The 21490-nt window shown below is 40.9% G+C and overlaps 1 protein-coding gene across 2 annotated transcripts in view; it reads left to right on the forward strand.

Moving 5' to 3' along the window:
* LOC126210340 (cytochrome P450 4g15-like) overlaps positions 1-21490 on the forward strand; it is a 110410-nt gene that overhangs the window by 62480 nt on the left and 26440 nt on the right. For both annotated transcript variants that reach the window (XM_049939555.1, XM_049939556.1), the window contains exon 5: positions 4501-4731. In XM_049939555.1, the coding sequence (XP_049795512.1) occupies positions 4501-4731 (231 nt within the window). The remainder of the gene's footprint in view (positions 1-4500; positions 4732-21490) is intronic.

Here is a 21490-nt window from a genome sequence, read left to right on the forward strand (position 1 = left end):
GTCCGCCCCAGTACTGGTATCGACCATTCCAACCCCCTTTTATTACATCCAACGATTTTTCCTGGAGTTCAGTTATATCTACCGGTCCTTACCACTTACACGTTTGTACCTCACGAAAACAGTCTCCGAATTGTTACAACAGTGCCGCCCGTCCAACCCCATCGAACGTAAGTATCCACAGTACGTGTGGCGACACATATGGAAGGCGATCCATGCGCGTTTTCTCGAATCAGACATTCAATCAGCGTGGTACATCACCGTGAATGGCAAACAAGTTAACCGAGATCGTCTGCACCGCATCCATCTCGCCGATTCATCCCTCTGCACCCACTGTGGAGTGGATGACGCGGATGTCCACCGGTTCCACTGTGGCACAGCGCTAGACGTCTGGACACTTGCGCGGCGAATTTTGGCGTTTCTTACTCGCCAGACACCGGCTCACATCGACGTCCACATGCTATTGTACCCCGATAAGACTTTCTACCCCTCCGCCAAAACTAACTCTGTGAATTGGATCTGTGGCCACACGATCCGCTATCTTTTTACTTCTGGCGACAAGTCTACGCTAGGATATTGGACTTATCTCAACGAACGACACTGCGTCCTGATACGCAACCCACGCTATAAACAATATTTTTCCAATTTCTTACGGAGCACTTTCGATGACCCACCTAGTAGCTGGAACGTCCAAGCCCTGAGAAGCTGAAAACTGTATAAAACGAACCGACCTGAATAGATCTGCTACCCAGAACCCACGCCTACGCCAGGAGAAGACACGTTTGGACGAGCTGGCATGCTGTAGGCGGATACACTTCAAGAGCTCCTGTAAGAACTGGACTTTAACTATAAGTCGCGCGATGACTTAAAAAGCTTTTTCTTATTTATTCCTCATAGTTTGTTCTTAAAGGAAAAAGAAATTTGATTTTGGCTTTGAGAAACTTTTTTTGTTCCAACAGATTGCTTCTTCGCCAACAAGACGGAGGAGACTCATTTTTGTTTACTGGAAGGAGAAATCAGTATAATTTGCGTCTTTGTTTATTTTTGAAAAAAAAACCTTTTCCTTATTTATTCCTCACAATTTGTTCTTAAAGGAAAAAGAAATTCGAGTTTGGCTTTGAGAAACTTTTTTTATTAAAAAAAAAAAAAAAAAAGGTAGCTCAGTTGGTAGAGCACTTGCCCGCGAAAGGCAAAGGTCGCGAGTTCGAGTCTCGGTCCGGCACACAGTTTTAATCTGTCAGGAAGTTTCATATCAGCGCACACTCCGCTGCAGAGTGAAAATCTAATTCTGGAAACATCCCCCAGGCTGTGGCTAAGCCATGTCTCCGCAATATCCTTTCTTTCAGGAGTGCTAGTTCTGCTAGGTTCGCAGGAGAGCTTCTGTAAAGTTTGGAAGGTAGGAGACGAGGTACTGGCAGAAGTAAAGCTGTGAGGACGGGGCGTGGGTCGTGCTTGGGTAGCTCAGTTGGTAGAGCACTTGCCCGCGAAAGGCAAAGGTCGCGAGTTCGAGTCTCGGTTGGGCACACAGTTTTAATCTGCCAGGAAGTTTCATATCAGCGCACACTCCGCTGCAGAGTGAAAATCTAATTCTGGAAACATCCCCCAGGCTGTGGCTAAGCCATGTCTCCGCAATATCCTTTCTTTCAGGAGTGCTAGTTCTGCTAGGTTCGCAGGAGAGCTTCTGTAAAGTTTGGAAGGTAGGAGACGAGGTACTGCCAGAAGTAAAGCTGTGAGGACGGGGCGTGGGTCGTGCTTGGGTAGCTCAGTTGGTAGAGCACTTGCCCGCGAAAGGCAAAGGTCGCGAGTTCGAGTCTCGGTCGGGCACACAGTTTTAATCTGCCAGGAAGTTTCATATCAGCGCACACTCCGCTGCAGAGTGAAAATCTCATTCTGGATTGTAAATATTAATTTGTGGAAAACTCGACAAAGTTCGAGTTGACAAACAAAGGCCTTCAGCCGATCAATCATTTTGATTGTTAGTTATGTTTTGTTCATCTGAGCAGATGAGCATACTATTTTTCTCCAAATAAACTACACTTATGTTCATAAAGAACAGAGAACGAAAGACTTGAGCGACGACTTTAATATTCACAGGACATGTGTATTAAAATATTCTGCACAAATGATTTGCATTTGAACCATGTCGACCCACCGGTTCAAGGTCAACATCAATACCGGTGTGCAGCACCACCTACTTGCTAATACGTGCCTGGAAAAGTGCGGCTTGAGTAGACGTGCATGATGCCTTGCAGACGTTTTCGTAAACTGTATCGCCAAGTCTTTTGCAGTGTTAATTACTTAAATACGTTTCCTGGACAGACGTATTCCCAAAATTTAATAACTGTACATTAACTATTTTTCTGCTGGTTGGATTTTTTTCAGTCATTGTCCTTAGAATGACAATCTATGGTTATAAGAGAGACGTGCACACTCGAAAACGCTACAAGTTTCCACTGGAGCAAACTGAATTTACTGTCTTCTAAAGACCTCACCAAGTCTGCCTTGCTGTTTTCTACACGTTCCAATATGAAAGCTCTATCTATCAAATGCTAAGTTATTACCTCGCTCTGTTTCTTACAAAAAGCGGAAAACCACTACATGATGATAACCGCTCACTCCCGTCTTCATACACCCTGCAATTTTTAACCACAGCTCTGCCTCATAGGGCCTACGACTTTCGTGCTAGCTTTGCAAGAGCATTAAGCAGACAGTCCTACTTTGTCAGCAACTAGCATTGCTCCACGAAATTATTTTAATATGCCGACCTTTGGATTAATCACTTTCCACAGCAGAATATACACTGATAAGCCAAAACAATCTGACCACTGCCCACCACAACATTCGGTGCCACCTAGCGGCGTGATGCGCCAACAGAAGTACATAAGTGGAGCAGAGACCGACAGGGGATCACCCTAGCGAAGATATGGGCTGCAAATCGGGAAAACCATTGAGATACGCGAAATGATAAAGGGCAGATTATTATTACTAAGAGCCTGTGAGCGAGTACCTCGAAAACGGTGAAATGCTACAATCGTGAGGCTCTATGGAAAGACGTAGCACAGTGAAACTACCACTGGACGCTAAATGGTTGGACCTGCGCGACTCTTCAAAGAACGTGGGGTTCGGAGAGTTTTCTACTACATAATATAGGATAGATGGTTACTGTAGAACGTCTGCCGAAATAGAACAAAACTGGTGAACGCTCATCATACATTGTTGAACTTGGAGCTCCACAGCAGACCACACCTACGGATTCACGTGTTGACCAAATGACATCGTCAACTATGATTGCAGTGACCTGGGGACCATCAGGCTTCGACCGTCGATCAATGGAAACGTGTCGGCTCTCTGGGTGAATCACATTCTTGCTACACTAGGTCGAGGGTCATCTCCAAAAAAGCCGTCATCGAAGGGAACGGCGGCTCGAAACATGCAGCGCGCCGCGTACGCATGATAGTGGGACCAGTATTATGCTATGGGAGATATTCTCCTGTTCTTGAATTGGACTTGTGGTAGTAATGGAAGACACGCTGACAGCTGCGAACCGCCTGCATTCCTTCATATTTAATGTCTTCGACGAAGGCGATGTCATCTTCCAGCAGTATAATTGTCCGTGTCTCGGAACTAGAATCATGCTACAGTGGTTTGAGGACCATTACAGTGAACCCACATTGATGTCTCGGCGACCAAATTCACCTGATGTAAATCCTATTGAACTCACCTTGACTACTATCATGTGCAACTACGGCGTATCCATATCAGCGGCTCGGTTTTTACGAGAACTCTATGACCTGTGCGTAGAAACCTAATGCCACATACTTCTACAAACCTGCCAACTAACTGTCGTATCCATGATACACAGAATCAGAAATGTGTTTCTTTTCAAAGAGGGATAAACAAGGTACTAAGCAGGTGGTCATAAGAGTTTTGCCTCATCAGTAAGGCACTGCGTTCAGCTATGTCCTGGTAATGCTTATAGTACTTACCGAAAGGTGCTTGTTTCTGTCAGTCCTCTGAGAAGTTCCTTTTCCAAAAGCGTGCTGGAAAAAATTGGCGTTCCTTCGGGAATCATTCGCCTCTGCAAACAGGAGGAGTGGGCCAGTGAAGTCACTGTTAGCTAGATAAAGGAAAGGCTGATCCGTCATCTCCAGGCTGGAGAAAAGTATCTGTTTCCCGGAAGCTGGATTACTGACATTGGCGCTCGCAATAGCGACCACCACTAACCGATAGGAGCAGCCAGGAACTGATATGTAGTAGTTTATAAGTTAAATCAATTATTCAATTTTTACTATGAATTAAATTTTCACTCTTATATACTTGGTGTTACATAAGCAGTTTCACCAGTATCTGTAATTTGTGCGAATTGGTTTGATTAACAGAGACCAGTGTTTGATGGCCTACTGTCCACCCCCCCCCTCCCACGCCATCCACTCCCCCCCCCCCCCGCCACCTGTCCCCCGCATATGAAGACCAGCATTGACGAGAGCCACATTGTTTTTGCAGAAGATGGTATGCCGGCCATGGATGCAGAGCAAGTTCCTGCTGCAGCTGACCTCCAAAGGACGTGGTCTGCTCAGGTTCGTGAAAATGCTGCACAACGGTGCGCTGAAGTGCATCGACATCAGGTCGGCAGCCACAGAGGACGGACCTACCAAGACACGCCAGCGCCTGCTGGAAGCTCTGATCAAGCCAGGCGGGCAGACTGCAATACCACTCGACGAGGTTCAGGGGGAAGTGAGTTACAGCCTGAGGCAGAGATCTGTCCTCCAGATTCTGATTGTTTTCCTCTTCCTGCTAATTCTATACTACATTGCCCCTTTCTACTTCACCCATGTCTGTAGTTTCCTCCGCCTCTTCATCGCCATTCCTCTTTTTTTTCTTCTTTCTCCCTATTTTTCCCACTTCTTTCCTTCTGTTTCTTCAGTTTCTCCTTCTATACTTCCACCTCCTTTTCCTCATTTGCACTTCTCTTCTTCCTCTCTCACGTTAAACTCATCACTGCATCATTTCTACTTTGCCTTCATTCTTGCTCCACCACTTCATCCAATTCTTCTTCCTCCTGGTCATCATCCACTACTTTATTCCCCATTACACTAGACTCTCGCTAATCCGGCCATTCCTGGCACATATGGGTGCCGGATTAGCGGAAGTGTCGTATTATTGAGTGTCTGAAATTTATTTTATTCATTTATTTTGTTTTTTATTTTTTTGAAAACATAGGCGATATAGTGTACTGTATTTTATTAAACCGAAGGATACAATTTTAAAACATAGAGGATATACTTTATTAAATCCAAAAATACATTAATTTTGAAAGAATACTTAGTCCTTGAGTGTACACTGTACATAATTATACAGTCGTATCACTCACTATGAAACATGTCCCTAATTTTTAACTGTCGCAATGACGATACGCGACGGTATCATGTTTTATCACGCAACCGCTTTACAAACATTAGATCGGTATTGCATGTATCTGGTTGTTTCATAATGTACTCCAGGAAGACCTCGGCAGCTTCAGCATCAGCGCTGTGAGAAATCTTCATGCGCTCTCCTGCTATGCTCTCTTTTTCATCACTTTCATCATTACTTTCTTGCACGCTTTTGATTATTTCTTCATCTGTTAAAGTTTGGTTTGTATCACAATTTTCCTCGTTCAGTCAGTAACATCTTCATCATGAATTTCGCCTCCTCCTGGAATGTTGTGGAATATGTCAGTGTACAAAGTAATTAATAATTCCGAACTGACTGGCTCATCGCTGTCACTCACTACTGGATCCAACTCGGCATCAATGGATGGGCACAATTTTCTCCAGATCTTCATTACGGTAGAGCTCTCCACCTTATCCCATGCTTCAGCTGCTTGGAAAACAACATCACGTATGTTAATTGCCTTCCACGACTTCTGTGTAGTCTCTATAGAGTCGTTTTCACTTTCATTCAGCAAGGAGACGAGAAGTGAATGTCGATAATGACGTTTAATTGATTCCAAAATTCCCTGGTCCATGGGCCGAATTAGCGCTGTCACAGTGATTGGGAAAAAGAGTTCTTGTACATGTACACCATCGGACTTTAGAGAAACATCTGAAGGGTGCCTGGGAGCATTGTCGGTTTTAAGGATAACTATCAGTGGAAGCTTTTTCTGCTTTAGCTCTTTTCTCACAAATGTTTCATGGGACCACCGAGAGAATATTTGTCTGTCCATCCACGCTTTTTTCTGAGCGCAATACTTCATTGTTATAGTATTTATGTAAGTGTGGTGAAAACAACGTGAATACTGGGATTTTCTAGTCACCATAAGCGGTAGTTTATGACTTCCATTTGCATTACAAGCCATTAATGTTACTTGCTGTTTCTGTTGCTTGTAACCTCGAGCTTCCTTCTCGTTCTTGGCAGCTATGTTTTTGAAGGAAGCATCTTGTAAAGAAGTCCTGTTTCATCAGGGTTATACAAGGCATCAGTAGCTAAATCTTCTTCCTCTGTTATCTTCCGTATATTGCTTACAAACTCAACAGCATCCTTAACGTTAGCTGAGCGACTTTCCCTGGTGACTGTCAGCTGCCGAATGCCATGTCGTTTTTTTCCGTTATGATAGCCAACCTTCACCCGCTGCAAACAAGTTACTACCTCCAAGTTATTTGTTAAATGCAGCTGCTTTTTACTTTATAATCCGGCGACTGACTGGAATTCCTTTACAACGTTGTTGTATGAACCATCTATAAACAGCTACGTCCACATCTTCATTCTCACTCTTTCGCATTACCAGCCGTTTTTCCAACTCACTATCCATTGTTAAGTACTGTCGAATAACATCTTCTTTCTTTTTGATGTCAAAAATAGTCGCTCGTCCAACACTGAACTCAGCAGCAATCGCTTTCTGCGAAGAACCTCGATTTAACTTATCTAAAATCACGAGTTTCTGCTTGAGGTCTAGCGTAGCTTGTTTCATTTTAGAAGACATGATTCTGACCTGTAAAGAAAGCTACAATTTCAAATACAGTATATAAAGCATTGTTTAACTAAGTATTGTTGCGCACGATAATTCATTGTGCACGTGTTTTGGGATGTGTGCCAGACTACAGAGAGGCTGGATTACTGAGGATCGAATTAGCGAGAGTCTAGTGTACTTTCACTTGTAATTTGTTACAGTCTATATAAGAAACCATCTTCACACTTTCATCAACACCCTTTCTGCAACAGGAGACATTTTCACTTTGATCTAGCAACAAAGACACTTAGGATAAGAACAACCAACATAGAGGCAGAAAGACTCTTTCTTTTGTGAACATAGGTGTTTACCTTAGTACACATTAAATTATCTGTAACTTGTTACTGATTATAAAATGTTTATTTACTGGAAGGTACAGAAAAGGTGTACCCTCTAGTACTTGTTGGTTGTCAGTTCTTCCACTTTACTGAAAATATTACTCAGCTCACAAAAGTTCACGTCCTTCCAGTGCTTGACATTTGCCCAGTTTATGCACGTTGATACGATATCTATGATTTCACACAGCTATCATTTGTTTCAGTGTCATTTGGTTGCATATGAACAAAGGTTTATCTTGTAGAATGCGCAAATTAAAATCCAAACTAATGCATTAGCAATACTTCATCCAGGCCTAAATAAGACAATGATACTGTTTTCATGAAAGAGATAATTTTTCAAAAAGTGGTTTCCTATCTCAGCCAGCAAGACTTACTTGATACAACTTTTAAATGATCGAAATATGAATGAGCAACTAAACAACTAGCTGTTTCTTCAACAAAATGTAATTACGATAATAGAAAAAAGCAATCAGTAAACATGCAGTCTTCATGAATATCCAAAATACATAATCACAAAAGTTCTCAAACCAAAGATGCATGTTTAAGAAAGAAGATATTGCTAAATGGAAAATCTTTTCCACAACTACAACGTAGTTAATAGTTGTGTTGTTAGCATATTAGTTCTGAATTGTTGGCATTAACATGGTATACTCTCTGTGAGATGGGTCAAAACCTTCAGTTTTGTCCAGAAGATTAGTCGTGGTAGTGAATACCGAACACTTCCTGTTTTTCGCATTCTGTCCTGTTGGTACTTGAGGTTAGGTTGAGGAACCAGCTCATGCAGGCAGCGCTTCAACTTAATTTTAATGTTGATGGTACTCTTTTTGTAGATTTATCTGCTTACCCTGTTACAGGAACACTCTGTGACGACCCTCTCCTCTATTATTACGAAAAACCATTTAAATTGTTCGAATTTCAAGCATATCTAATGAAATTCACCTTTTTAGCTATTGAAACCTTACTAAAGTGCAGCTAATAAATCACTGAGAACGTAGATAGTGTTATGATATATTATATTTTTCTTATCTGTTTCTTGTGGCTCCTCACTGAAAATGTGTCTCACTGAGAAATATGGCTCATTGTATGAGTATTTTGTGTCCATGAAGTATGAACAAGGTTTGGCTATTTCCGATTCACTTAGTATGCTTCTGTTGATATATTCATATCATTTAAATTATTTTTAGTACAAAATCTTCACATTAAAACTGTTTAGGAATATGCAACAACTTCAACCACATCACTTCTGACATATCAGAACAGACTCTACAACAAATTCCAGCAATCATTTTACAACAGCACAGATCAGACTCGAATTATTAACGCACACCAAAACATTTTTGGTCATAAAGAACAAAGACACTAATTTTACAGTAAACTGAGGTGTTGTGTGCCTATCGGCTTTTTAGAGTCATAGAATGTCAGACATAGGAAATAATCTACTTTACAAATGTTTTGAAATGATTAGCCACGCTAAATTATAGAAATAACAATAGTCGAAATAACATTTATTAATTTTAAATATCCTTCTACAATTTAGAACAATATAATTACTATAAAACGGAAAAAGTCTGTATCATGTAATCTGGTTATCTTAGTGTGCTTTGTACTTCGAGTATTTGTACATATTGAGTGCTCCAGTTGTTTGTGTGCATCGTCAAGTACAAAACATAACAAAAATGAGCTATTGATCAGTTCCTTGCAACATCCACACTGCTTGCTTTCCCTTCTGGCATTATCAATACATCAAAATGATGCAGAGAATTTAAATCTGTGACACAATCTGTTAAGCCACTGACGGGAACAAAATCAAATATGTAATAAAACAATTTACTCTGGAGATTCACTGACAAATTTTTCTTGAAAAATGGTATTATGACACCACATCGAAAAGAACCAACATGGAAAACCATACAATCAGAACATGCCTTCCCTAACCATTCTAGGTTTAGATTTGGAATTTATGGAAATTTTATCTTGATATAAAGCAAGAGCCTAAACTTACTCACACTAATAACACTATTTAAGATATATTTTCTGTGCCATTTTCAGAGTGTCCCAGAAAATGGTTCACTGAACAACTTTACGGCATGAGGGTAATACTAACCACACACGACGCTCTCTGCCATGATAAGTTAGTCATCAGCAATAAAATCATAGTGAGGAAGTTAACGACACACGTCCTGCACATAACATCGACATACTTAAATGTTCAGGTGGAACCAAGTTCTATTCCTAATCACATTACTCGTCGTTTCAGAATAGAACTTAAACTAAACCTGTGAAGTAAATTTGAATGGTAGGAACTGTTTGAACTTTGGCTATTAGAGAGTGTGCACACTTAAATACCTGAAGTATGATAGGCTCAGCCGCCTGGCAGACCTCTGCAATGTCTGCCGGCACCTGTTACTGATTCCTTCACCACGAATTTCGTCACCCTGTCAACGTTACACTGAGGCATAACCTGCAGCTTCTTTCGTCGTTCCTTACTTTCGCATCTGACACAGTTTTAAATATCTCTAACACATTTCTAAAATGTCACAGTTCCCTGTTATGTTGAATTTTCTACTGCACTATATTTTATTCAACTCCCATCCAAGTCAAAGGCATGAGTCCATCCACTTGCCTGAGGGGTGTCTTCGTTGATTTACTGCATCTTAACAATTCTTTAGACCAGAATCATAGCTACTCAGAAAGTTCTGTAAGATTCTCCATACATGTGGACACCTCCAACTGATATGCTGACTACGTGTCTCTCCTTGATTAAATGTGTAATAATTATAGCTAATTGGCCTTTTGCTATCTAAAAAATTTCAGATATGACCTTAGTTCACTGTGAGACAATCATCGGAAGGCAACTAAAGCAGTACACGGAAAATGTAATATCGCAGAATGTGGTATAAACTCATGCAAGACTGGGTGCATTGACGATCATGTGAAATTCGCTTTTCCAGAGCATGCCCATACAGGGACATAATGCCTTTTATGGCCTCTTATTGGCTAACATTCGAGGACAGAGCCCCCAGACAGCCTGACACAAAGGTTGGTGTCAGTCTGAGGTGCATGGAGAAAGAGGTACATAGTATGAGAGTGCCTTATATCCTGTTTCGGTTGTGTGGAAATATTTTCATGTGGCTTGTAATAAGCCTTGGTACACATTTCACAGTGGCAAGCAATGACAAGTATTATGGCATCCTTCAAAAATACGCATTGCCAGTACGTCAACAGACTGTTAAAATCATTGTGACCCTCGCTGCAGTAACGGTCAGTGTTATCAGTGGACGGACCTACAACCAAACGATATATTTTGAGTAAGGGACAGAGCTGTACATGACTCATGAGTGGACAAAACATTAGTGAAGTGTGGCTGAGGAGTACATATTCACTTAGAATGCCCATGTGAAACTTCTAGCTCATATACAGTCCATGTAATCACGTCTTCGGCTGTAGCATTGATTGGAGATGATGCAAAGAGTGCACCTACTCTGAACACTGTCGCATTGCTTAGGACAAATATAGAAATGCGTTCTTTTATAATTCTTTGCAGCCTGTCGTCTCGTATATTTACTATAAATTAATTACCAGACAGCTTCTCTCTTTTAACAATGATTACACAAACCTATTCACAAATAATTACTCTTTCATACTGCTGGTCAGTGATTGTTTCATCTATTACATTACAATAATAGTAACAAAAATATGAATCGTTAGATATGGAATGGAGTGTGGATGCTAGGAGCAAATCGTGAAATTTCGACTTGCCATACCTCAAGTTCTTCGATCCCACTCATAAGAAATTGCGATTTGGAGGCTCTCATTTCTTGATTCACACCTATCTCAATATGAGGGCAGCCTTGCTGCTGGTATCTCAGACATATCACACCTCGCTGCTTCCCAGAAACCTTTTTACATCTACGCTGAAGCCTCTCTGCTCACTGCTCGCCTGGAGTAATTACCCTGCAACTGTTCACATAGCTCGCAGAGTCAAACACAACACTGCTGGAATAACGTTGAAGAAGCGGGTTGGTCCTCAACCATTATTTGTTTATTTATCATGTGGCAATACATATGTAAAGTTTACAAATAACAACATATCAACATTTAAGCGCAGCTCTCCAGCACAAAATAACACAAATAAGAACAGCATTAGTTGGACATCATGGTCTTTTACGTATTTTATAACAGCACTCGTCGCTGTGAGGAAATCTTCTAAATGACCCATGTACACACATGCATGACATGTTAATGCAACACGAGCAACTGTGATTCCTCACCACATTCTTCTGTCTGATATCAGAAGGTGGAATGTGGCTCAAGATAGGTATTCAGTATGTTGCGGTAGATCCTATTGACCCACTAACAACGCTCATGATCTCATTATGTTGTACATCAATCTCTTTTACTAAGGACTATTAAGGCAGACAGGTGCACAGTACTCTGCTGCTGGATATACCAAACCAACTGCTGATACCTGGAGACTGTCTTCTGACAATCCCCAACTGGAGCTGCAGAGTTTATGGAGAGTATTGTTTCTGGGTTTGGCCAGTGCTCCTTAAAAGAAAGTGTCCTACCTAATGTGACGCCAAGGTACTTTGTGTGCATATTATGATGAAGTATGTCTCCTTCAAAATAGACGTTGAGGGCATTGTGTGCCAATCTTTTGGACAGAATATGAAACTTTTGTTTTATTTCAGTTTGGTTGGAACCTCCATTTGCGGAAATAGTGGCTTGAGATACACAAATCAGAAGTTAGGATTTCTTCAGTTCTTTTAAAAGTTTTGTATGAATTGTGTTTGTATATCTGTTGCCCAGTCATCTGCTAGCCCAACTTGAAGTGATTTCACACACACACACACACACACACACACACACACACACACACATATATATATATATATATATATATATATATATATATATATATATATATATATATATTAAACAAGAGAGGAGCAGGGACAGATCCCTGTGGCAACATATTATTCAATACTTTTGTGTAGCTAGCGTCTTTTTCTGTAGTTGCAAGAAGTGTCATTGCCATCAACATGTTTCAGTTACTTTCGTGGTCTGTTTGCATGGGACAAGTTGCAATAATATATAAAGGAGTTCATTCCTTCAAACTGTATCATATGCTGCACTTAGATTGAGGAAAGCAACTGACTTTTTCTGCTTCATTTGGTATCCTGCTTCAATAAATGTTGTTAATGATAAGACTTGATCAGTGTAGCTCTGCTGGTAAAAGTGCCTCTTCAAATTTTCTCCAGAATCCATGTAATCATATGAATATAATCCTTTGATGGTCACTAGATTGAATAACTCTTCTGAGAAAATCTTTTTAATATTTATCATTTGGTCCTCATCCAATGTTTTTGAAAATTTGACAAATGACAAATTCATAAATTTAAATGTATTAATAAACCTCATTTTCAACTTTTTTGCACTCGTACCAAAGCTGTCATCATTATTTGGTATAAAGCTATGCCTTTTTTATCGTAACCAAGTTCTTTCACAAACAGATGCAAATCTTATTCTGATAAATTAGATAAATAAATTGTTACTAAACTAGGATGTCTCAGTTGTAAATTGCAGTTATTACATAATTGATTTATAAATTTTCCAGTTTAATGATCATGATGACGAACCTTTTTATTTTTCTGTGAATAATGACATTCACACACCGTAAGTGTAAGTTTTAATGTACCCGTGGTCTAGGGGTAGCGTCTTTGATTCATAATCAAAACGTCTTCGGTCCCGGGTTCGATCCCCGCCACTGCCTAAATTTCGATAAATAATCAGCATTGGCGGCCGAAGACTTCCGGTATAAGAAGTCAGCCTCATTCTGCCAACGGCAGGTCAAAGAGGGCAGAGCGGATAGAGGTTCAGGGCACTCTCTTGTCCTAGGGGTGGGAAATTGCACCTAAAGGCGGAAGAATCAGCAATGATCAACGACATGAGGATGCAGAAGGCAATGGAAACCACTGCATTAAACACACGTAACGTGTATCCACAGGACATGTGGCCTGTAATTGAAGAAGTGTCATGATGATCTCTCCATTGGCAAAAGATTCCGGAATAGTCCCCCATTCGGATCTCCGGGAGGGGACTGCCAAGGGGGAGGTTACCATGAGAAAAAGACTGAATAATCATCGAAAGGATAACGTTCTACGAGTCGGGGCGTGGGAATGTCAGAAGCTTGAACGTGGTAGGGAAACTAGAAAATCTGAAAAGGGAAATGCAAAGGCTCAATCTGGATATAGTAGGGGTCAGTGAAGTGAAGTGGAAGGAAGACAAGGATTTCTGGTCAGATGAGTATCGGGTAATATCAACAGCAGCAAAAAATGGTATAACAGGTGTAATATTCGTTATGAATAGGAAGGTAGGGCAGAGGGTGTGTTACTGTGAACACTTCAGTGACCGGGTTGTTCTAATCAGAATCGACAGCAGACCAACACCGACAACGATAGTTCAGGTATACACGCCGACGTCGCAAGCTGAAGATGAACAGATAGAGAAAGTGTATGAGGATATTGAAAGGGTAATGCAGTACGTAAATGGGGACGAAAATCTAGTAGTCATGGGCGACTGGAATGCAGTTGTAGGGGAAGGAGTAGAAGAAAAGGTTACAGGAGAATATGGGATTGAGACTAGGAATGAAAGAGGAGAAAGACTAATTTTCTGTAACAAGTTTCAGCTAGTAATAGCGGAAACCCTGTTCAAGAATCACAAGAGGAGGAGGTATACTTGGAAAAGGCCGGGAGATGCGGGAAGATTTCAATTAGATTACATCATGGTCAGACAGAGAATCCGAAATCAGATACTGGACTGTAAGGCGTACCCAGAAGCAGATATAGACTCTGATCACAATCTAGTAGTGATGAAGAGTAGGCTGAAGTTCAAGACATTAGTCATGAAGAATCAATACGCAAAGAAGTGGTATATGGAAGTGCTAAGGAATGACGAGATACATTTGAATTTCTCTAACGCTATAGATACAGCAATAAGGAATAGCGCAGTAGGCAGTACAGTTGAAGAGGAATGGACATCTCTAAAAAGGGCCATCACAGAAGTTGGGAAGGAAAACATAGGTACAAAGAAGGTAGCTGCGAAGAAACCATGGGTAACAGAAGAAATACTTCAGTTGATTGATGAAAGGAGGAAGTACAAACATGTTCCGGGAAAATCAGGAATACAGAAATACAAGCTAAGACGAAATGGCTGCAGGAAAAATGTGAAGACATCGAAAAAGATGTGTCGGAAGGACAGACTCAGCATACAGGAAAGTCAAAACAACCTTTGGTGACATTAAAAGCAACGGTGGTAACATTAAGAGTAAAACGCGAATTCCACTGTTAAATGCAGAGGAGAGAGCAGATAGGTGGAAAGAATACATTGAAAGCCTCTATGAGGGTGAAGATTTGTCTGATGTGATAGAAGACGAAACAGGAGTCGATTTAGAAGAGATAGGGGATCCAGTATTAGAATGGGAATTTAAAAGAGCTTTGGAGGACTTACGGTCAAATGAGGCAGAAGGGATAGATAACATTCCATCAGAATTTCTAAAATCATTGCAGGAAGTGGCAACAAAACGACTATTCATGTTGGTGTGTAGAATATATGAGTCTGGCGACATACCATCTGACTTTCGGAAAAGCATCATCCTCACAATTCCGAAGACGGCAGGAGCTGACAAGTGCGAGAATTATCGCACAATAAGCTTAACACCTCATGCATCGAAGCTTGTTTACTTTTTCATCTACTCTGTGTACACCAAAATAAACATTAAGCATATGTTTCACTAATTTGTAAGCTGTACTTTCATACTTTGTAATACAAAATGCTTTATCTTGTTCAGGTCTTCCACTATTACAACCAGATAACCTTTGTGAAAATTTATTTTAAGATAATTCATGACCAACTTTAATTTTTCTTGACCTACTGCTTGTTGTTGTTGTGACCTTCAGTCCTGAGACTGGTTTGATGCAGCTCTCCACGCTACTCTATCCTGTGCAAGCTTCTACATCTCCCAATACGTACTGCAGCCTACATCCTTCTGAATCTGTTTAATGTATTCATCTCTTGGTCTCCCTCTACGATTTTCACCCTCCACGCTGCCCTCCAATATTAAATTGGTGATCCCTTGATGCCTCAGAACATGTCCTACCAACCGATCCCTTCTTCTTGTCAAGTTGTGCCACAAACTCCTCTTCGCCCCAATGCTATTCAATACTTCCTCATTAGTTACGTGATCTACCCATCTAATCTTCAGCATTCTTCTGTAGCACCATTCACTTCTTGTCCAAACTATTTATCGTCCATGTTTCACTTCCATACATAGCTACACTCCATACAAATACTTTCAGAAAAGTCTTCCTGACATTTAAATCTATACTAGATGTTAACAAATTTCTCTTCTTCAGAAACGCTTTCCTTGCCCTTGCCAGTCTACATTTTATATCCTCTCTACTTCGACCATCATCAGTTACTTTGCTCCCCAAATAGCAAAACTCCTTTACTACTTTAAGTGTCTCATTTCCTAATCTAATTCCCTCAGCCTCACCCGACTTAATTCGATTACTTTTCATTATCCTCGTTTTGCTTTTGTTGATGTTCATCTTATATCCTTCCTTCAAGACACTGTCCATTCCGTTCAACTGCTCTTCCAAGTCCTTTGCTGTCTGTGACGGAATTACAATGTCATCGGCGAACCTAAAAGTTTTTATTTCTTCTCCATGGTTTTTAATACCTACTCCGAACTTTTGTTTTGTTTCCTTTATTGCTTGCTCAACATACAGTTTGAATAGCGTCGGGGATAGGCTACAACCCTATCCCACTCCCTTCCCAACCCCTGCTACCCTTTCATACACCTCGACTCTTATAACTGCCATCTGGTTTCTATACAAATTGTAAATAGCCTTTCGCTCCCTGTATTTTACCCCTGCCACCTTCAGAATTTGAAAGAGAGTATTCCAGTCAACATTGTCAAAAGCTTTCTCCAAGTCTACAAATGCTAGAAACGTAGGTTTGCCTTTTCTTAATCTAGCTTCTAAGATAAGTCGTAGGGTCAGTATTGCCTCACGTGTTCCCATATATCTACGGAATCCAAGCTGATCTTCCACGAGGTCGGCTTCTACCAGTTTTTCCGTTCATCTGTACAGATTTCGCGTTAGTATTTTGCAGCCGTGACTTATTAAACTGATAGTTCGGCAATTTTCACATCTGTCAACGCCTGCTTTCTTTGGGATTGGAATTATTATATTCTTCTTGAAGTGTGAGGGTATTTCGCCTGTCTCATACATTTTGCACACCAGATGGTAGAGTTTTGTCAGGACTGGCTCTCCCAAGGCTGTCAGTAGTTCTAATGGAATGTTGTCTACTCCCGGGGGCCTTGTTTCGACTTAGGTCTTTCAGTGCTCTATCAAATTCTTCACGCAGTATCATATCTCCCATTTCATCTTCATCTACATCCTCTTTCATTTCCATAATATTGTCCTCAAGAACATCGCCCTTGTATAGTCCCTCTATATACTCCTTCTACCTTTCTGCTTTCCCTTCTTTGCTTAGAACTGGGTTTCCATCTGAGCCCTTGATATTCGTACAAGTGGTTCTCTTTCCTCCAAAGGTCTCTTTAATTTTCCTGTAGGCAGTGTCTATCTTACCCCTAGTGAGGTAAGCCTCTACATCCTTACATTTGTTCTCTAGCCATACCTGCTTAGCCATTTTGCACTTATTGTCGATCTCATTTTTGAGACGTTTGTATTCCTTCTTACCTGCTTCATTTACTGCATTATTATATTTTCTCCTTTCATCAATTAAATTCAGTATTTCTTCTGTCACCCAAGGATTTCTACTAGCCCTCGTCTTTTTACCTACTTGATCCTCTGCTGCCTTCACCACTTCATCCCTCAAAGCCATCCATTCTTCTTCTCCTGTATTCCTTTCCCCTATTCTTGTCAATTGTTCCTTAATGCTCTTCCTGAAACTATCTACAACCTCTGGTTCTTTCAGTTTAGCCAGGTCCCATCTCCACAAATTCCCGCCTTTTTGCAGTTTCTTCAGTTTTAATCTACAGTTCATAACCAATAGATTGTGGTCAGAGTCCGGATATGCCCCTGGAAATGACTTACAATTTAAAAACTGGTTCCTAAATCTCTGTCTTACCATTATATAATCTATCTGAAACCTGTCAGTATCTCCATGCTTCTTCCATGTATAGAACCTCCTTTTATGATTCTTGAACCAAGTGTTAGCTATGATTAAGTTGTGCTCTGTGCAAAATTCTACCAGGCGGCTTCCTCTTTCATTTCGTAGCCCCAATCCATATTCACCTACTATGTTTCGTTCTCTTCCTTTTCCTACTATCGAATTCCAGTCACCCATGGCTATTAAATTTTCTTCTCCCTTCAGTATCTGAATAATTTCTTTTATCTCATCATACATTTCTTCAATTTCTTCGTCATCTGCAGAGCTAATTGGCATATAGACTTGTACTACTGCCACAGCCATGGGCTTCGTGTCTATCTTGGCCACAATAAAGTGTTCACTATGTTGTTTGTAGTAGCTTACCCGAACTCCTATTTTTTTAATTCATTATTAAACCTACTCCTGCATTACCCCTATTTGATTTTGTATTTAAAACCCTGTATTCACCTGACCAAAAGTCTTGTTCCTCCTGCCACCGAACTTCGCTAATTCCCACTATATCTAAATGTAACCTATCCATTTCCCTTTTTAAATTTTCTAATCTGCCTGCCCGATTAAGGGATCTGACATTCCACGCTCCGATCCGTAGAACGCCAGTTTTCTTTCTCCTGATAACGACGGCCTCCTGAGTAGTCCCCGCCCAGAGATCCGAATGGGGGACTATTTTACCTCCGGAATATTTTACCCAAGAGGACGCCATCATCATTTATCCATACAATAAAGCTGCATGCCCCCTGGAAAAATTATGGCCGTAGTTTCGCCTTGCTTTCAGCCGTTCGCAGTACCAGCACAGCAAGTCCGTTTTGGTTAATGTCACAAGGCCACATCAGTCAATCATCCAGACTGTTGCCCCTGCAACTACTTAAAAGCCTGCTGCCCTCTTCAGGAACCATACGTTTGTCTGACCTCTCAACAGATACCCCTCCATTGTGGTTGCACCTATGGTACGGCTATCTGTGTCGCTGAGGCACGCGAGCCTCCCCACCAACGGCAAGGTCTATGGTTCATGGAGGGGTAGAACATTTTATGTTAATTAATTTTTCCGTAAGTTGTTTAGGTTGTCATATTTACCGAGTTGCGTTAGAATACTCTCTAGCTACGTCATAACCATTTCCTGGGTCCTTCAAATCTACTATTCATGTACCTTTAGAATAAATACGAGGGTTGCCCAGTAAATAATGCCCCATATTTTTTTCTCCGAAATAAAAAATATTAGAAATGTGAAACTTTAGGTGCGAGTTATTTGAAGTTTCCCGCGTGTGTACGCAAAGTTTCAATTTCCTCCGACAGAGAGCGGTGGTGTAGGAATGTTCTAAAATGGCGTCTGCAAGTGACATCCGTCAGAAACAACGTGCAGTGATTGAATTTCTCGTAGCAGAGGAAGAAACCGTGGGCAATATCCATAAACGCTTGTGCAACGTCTACGGAACATCTGCAGTCGATAGGAGTACTGTTGGTCGCTGGGCACAGAGGGTGAAAGCATCAGAGGGCGGTGCTGCGGAGCTCCAAGATTTGCCGCGGTCGGGAAGGCCTCCCACGGCTGTCACGCCTGACATGTTGCAGCGGGCTGATGTTCTCATTCGACGGGATCGACGCATTACGACTCGACAATTGGCACTGGAGTTGTCAGTAAGCAAAGGAAGTGTGGATGTGATTATCAATCAGCTTGGATACTCAAAAGTGTGTGCAAGATGGGTTCCTCGGTGTCTTACTGTCGATCACAAATCCCAAAGAAAAGACATTTCTTTTGATTTGTTGCGACGCTTTCACGTTGACGGGGAGGCCTTTTTGTCACGGATTGTGACAGGTGATGAAACTTGGGTGCATCATTTTGAGCCCGAAACAAAAAGACAATCGATGGAATGGCGTCATGCTTATTCTCCACAGAAGAAAAAATTCAAAACAGGTCCTTCAGCCGGAAAAGTCATGATGACTGTGTTTTGGGATTGCGAGGGTGTGATTCTCATTGATGTGATGCCAAAAGGCAGTACCATTAATTCAGAGGCTTATGTCAAAACATTAGACAAACTTAAGCAGCGCTTCCGGCGCCTTGGGCGTCATGTTAACTCACAGGATGTTTTGATTCAGCATGATAACGCTCGTCCTCACACAAGTTTGAGGACTTGTGAACACATCGCGAAACTGGGTTGGATAGTGTTACCCCATCCACCCTACAGCCCCGATTTGGCTCCTTCAGACTTTCACTTGTTTGGGCCAATGAAGAATTTCATTCATGGAAGACGTTTTGCCGATGACGAAGAAGTGATTCACGAAGTGACAACCTGGCTCCGTAGGCAGAGTAAAGATTTTTACCGGCAGGGAATACACGCTCTTGTGTCTCGCTGGAAAAAGGCCGTCGAACTTGAAGGAGATTATGTGGAAAAATAAAGCAAGTAGACAAAACATCAGTCTTTCACATATGTAAATTTGATTGTTGTGGAATAAATACTTCTGGAGAAAAAAAATATGGGGCATTATTTACTGGGCAACCCACGTATATACTTCAATTACTTTCAAAATGGCATGTAATTCCTTATGGAATTGTTTAATTAAACTCTCAATTTTTGGATCAATTTTGTCTTCTAATTCAATTTTTATGTTTTCTAAATTTGTCTGACTATTAATTGTCTGTCATTTACACTTCAGCTTATCTCCAAACATATCCATTTATTTGATTCAAAATATAATTAAATTTATAATTATCTAATAATGGTTTTAAAAGAAACAAACACAGATGACCACAAATTAATTCATTGAATTTTTGTATTCTCTCGACACTGTAGTACAGATCATTTGTACCAAATACTTAACTAGTTGTTTTGGTATATATCCTGCAAAATAAATCAAAAACAAATATTGTATCTTAATTTTTGAAATAAATTCAGTGAGTAAAAGGATGATTAGATGTATCTAAATTTACAATTCCACACTCATTATTGTTTGATTGCATAGCTAATTCATAAATCGGATAACACCTCTAAAGTAATTAATTTTTAATTCCTTAACAAGTTTTTCTGTATCAAAATTAGGTAAACGATTTCTAAATTTTGTTTTGTTTTGAACACAGAGTAACTAAGTCTACGATGGAGATATGTACCCATTCAGGGAGCCGCAGTCGGGAGAACTGGTCAGACAATAATGAATAATGCTGAACAGGGACGAATTTAAAACGTGGAGGATGCCCAGGAGGAAAACAAGGACACGCAGGTCCGAGCGTTGTCCGTTCTGAGCCCATTTTAGTAAATTCGAACCAGTTGGTAATTGTAAATTCGTTACAGGCTATCCTACAACATTTAGTAGAGGGTAATAAAAGTCAAGCAGAAGGGAATAAGAGGCATATCGAGGAAGTTATTACAAAATTGAGTAACGATATAGTACAGGGTGTCGGAGATAGACTGGAGATCATGGACCAATGCATTAGCGCTTTAGAGGAGGGGCAGCTGGTCATTACCAAGCGTGTTGTGGAGCACAAAAAACGGTCGCTGGGAATCTCCACACGTTAGAGGAACAATACCAGAGTGACCACGCGGCTCTTGTGTCCGGAACAGGAAATGCTGGTTTTAAATGCCATGACAACACCAGGTCCCAGGTAGAAACCCATGTTCAGTGGCTAACGGTCTGCGAGCGAGGTCTAGAGGGAATGCAATTACAGCAGGACATGGCCCCCCGAAATATGCGGGAAGAGACATCCAAAATCTCGGTCACAATAGCAGGCAACTCTGACTGTAATTAGGAGACGATTACATCGTCATTAGCAGACACAGATGAAATCCGGTCGCTAATGAAATTTCAACACGGACAGTGTGAGATAAATACGCAAAAAGACGGGGTTACCAAAGCGCTGTGTGGGCACATGGCCCATTTAGAATTACACATGAAACGTGTAACGACCCATGAAGCTAAAACATTATGAGCTCAAGGGTAATTACTCCGACAGTGATTCCGGTAACGACGGCGAGTTTCATTATCG

Source organism: Schistocerca nitens, chromosome 10, assembly GCF_023898315.1.
Source record: "Schistocerca nitens isolate TAMUIC-IGC-003100 chromosome 10, iqSchNite1.1, whole genome shotgun sequence".
NCBI classification, from domain to species: domain Eukaryota; kingdom Metazoa; phylum Arthropoda; class Insecta; order Orthoptera; family Acrididae; genus Schistocerca; species Schistocerca nitens.